We start from the raw sequence: 1,475 nt of genomic DNA, 5'->3' as shown, positions 1-1,475 counted from the left end.
TTCAGGGTAATATGGTGAAGGCTCCCGAGTGTCGTCCCAAAGTCTCCCAAGGACCCAAAGAACCAGAAGAAGCTCCGCCTCCACAACAGGCTCCGCCCCACCCATCAACTCTGGGAGCGCAATATTGGAGAAGATGGATGCTTACGCCAGAGCAAACGGGAAGAGGTGCTGCTCAAGCTCCGCCCCCTCCAGCAGCTCCGGAGCCTGACCTTGACGATGAAATCCACAGACAGATGCATACACCAGAGGAAATGAGGAGAGCGGCTCAACAGGCTCCGCCCCGACAGCAGGCACCGCCCCCTCTGACAGCAGAACAGCAACGCGCACGTGAAGTCGAGCTAGTATTGCAAATGCATAGGGTTTTTGAGAGGACTCCTGGGCGCCAGCAACCGATGTGGGATGCTCAAGCTCCGCCCCCACAGGCTCCGCCCATACTGCCTCTACCTCCACAGGATCTGCGACAGCTAGGAGAGGGAAATTTTGTGATTATGAATGGACAAACTTACACATGGGCTGAATATGAAAATAGAAGAAATGCGCGGGGTCAGCAGTGAACCTGGTCTTATTTGATGAGCAAAATACCGTAATCTTGCCCATGTCATGTCCCAATGATCTTCTTTTTCTTCTTTTTCTTTGAAATTCTCCCTGGAAATTTGTATCGCTCCAGTGTCCTGGTTTTTTTTTTGAAAATCTTCCCTGTTTCTTGAAATTCTCGGTCTTCTGAATCTACGATTTTTTTGCTGACATAATAAAGTCTATGTTTTATATAGGTTTCCAATTTTAATTTTTTTTTTAATTCGAAAAAGGTCTAAAATCCTTTGTTATCCTTTTTTCGTATGAATGTTGTGTTGTGAAAACAAGAAAAATTTCTATTTCAAAAATGTTCTATAACAAATTTAAAATGAAAAAGATGGTATTCTTGTAGTGCGATTTTTTTCCCAAAAATCTAAAAAAATTCCATCAAAATAAGCCAAGAATCAGCTTTCTAGGACAATTTTAATCCGAGTTACGGTCGTTTGAAGTTTTGAGTTAGAGACGCAGCGTGTCTCGTTTCTCTGCGTCTCTCAAAAACTTCAAATGGCCATAACTTGGTTCGAAATCATCGTAGAGAGCTGATTTCAGAAGGGATTTGTAGGAAATTCTAAGTGTTTTCATTATATCAGATCATTCAAAAACCGTAATCCCAAAACTTCAAAAAAAAATACAAAAAACTGCCAATTGAAAACTCAAAATTCGGCGAAAACTGATTTTAAGAAACTTTGCGAAAAATTACAAAAAAAGGGTAACAATCAAATTCTTAATAAATTTAGTGTTGTGAAATAAGAAAATCCCCAAAAATTGCTGTTTCAAAAATGTTCTATAAAATTTTTTATTAATTTTAGATTCTCATAGTCCTATCGATTATTTAAAAATCTGAAATTTTTCCTTCAAAATGAGCCAAGAATCAGCTTTCTACGACGATTTTGAGCCGAGGG

The 1,475-nt window shown here is 40.0% G+C and overlaps 1 protein-coding gene across 1 annotated transcript in view; it reads left to right on the top strand.

Moving 5' to 3' along the window:
* The window catches only part of CBG26825, a gene marked incomplete at both ends in the record, with an annotated part of 8,528 nt that extends 7,974 nt beyond the window's left edge, over window positions 1-554 (top strand). The window contains one exon of the mRNA XM_045236227.1: window positions 6-554. Coding sequence (XP_045099734.1) covers window positions 6-554 — 549 coding nt within the window. The remainder of the gene's footprint in view (window positions 1-5) is intronic.
* Between the last annotated feature and the right edge of the window lie 921 nt (window positions 555-1,475).

Source organism: Caenorhabditis briggsae, assembly GCF_000004555.2.
Source record: "Caenorhabditis briggsae complete genome, chrIV, whole genome shotgun sequence".
Taxonomy (NCBI): Eukaryota; Metazoa; Nematoda; class Chromadorea; order Rhabditida; family Rhabditidae; genus Caenorhabditis; species Caenorhabditis briggsae.
This window is presented reverse-complemented; position numbering and strand designations above follow the sequence as displayed.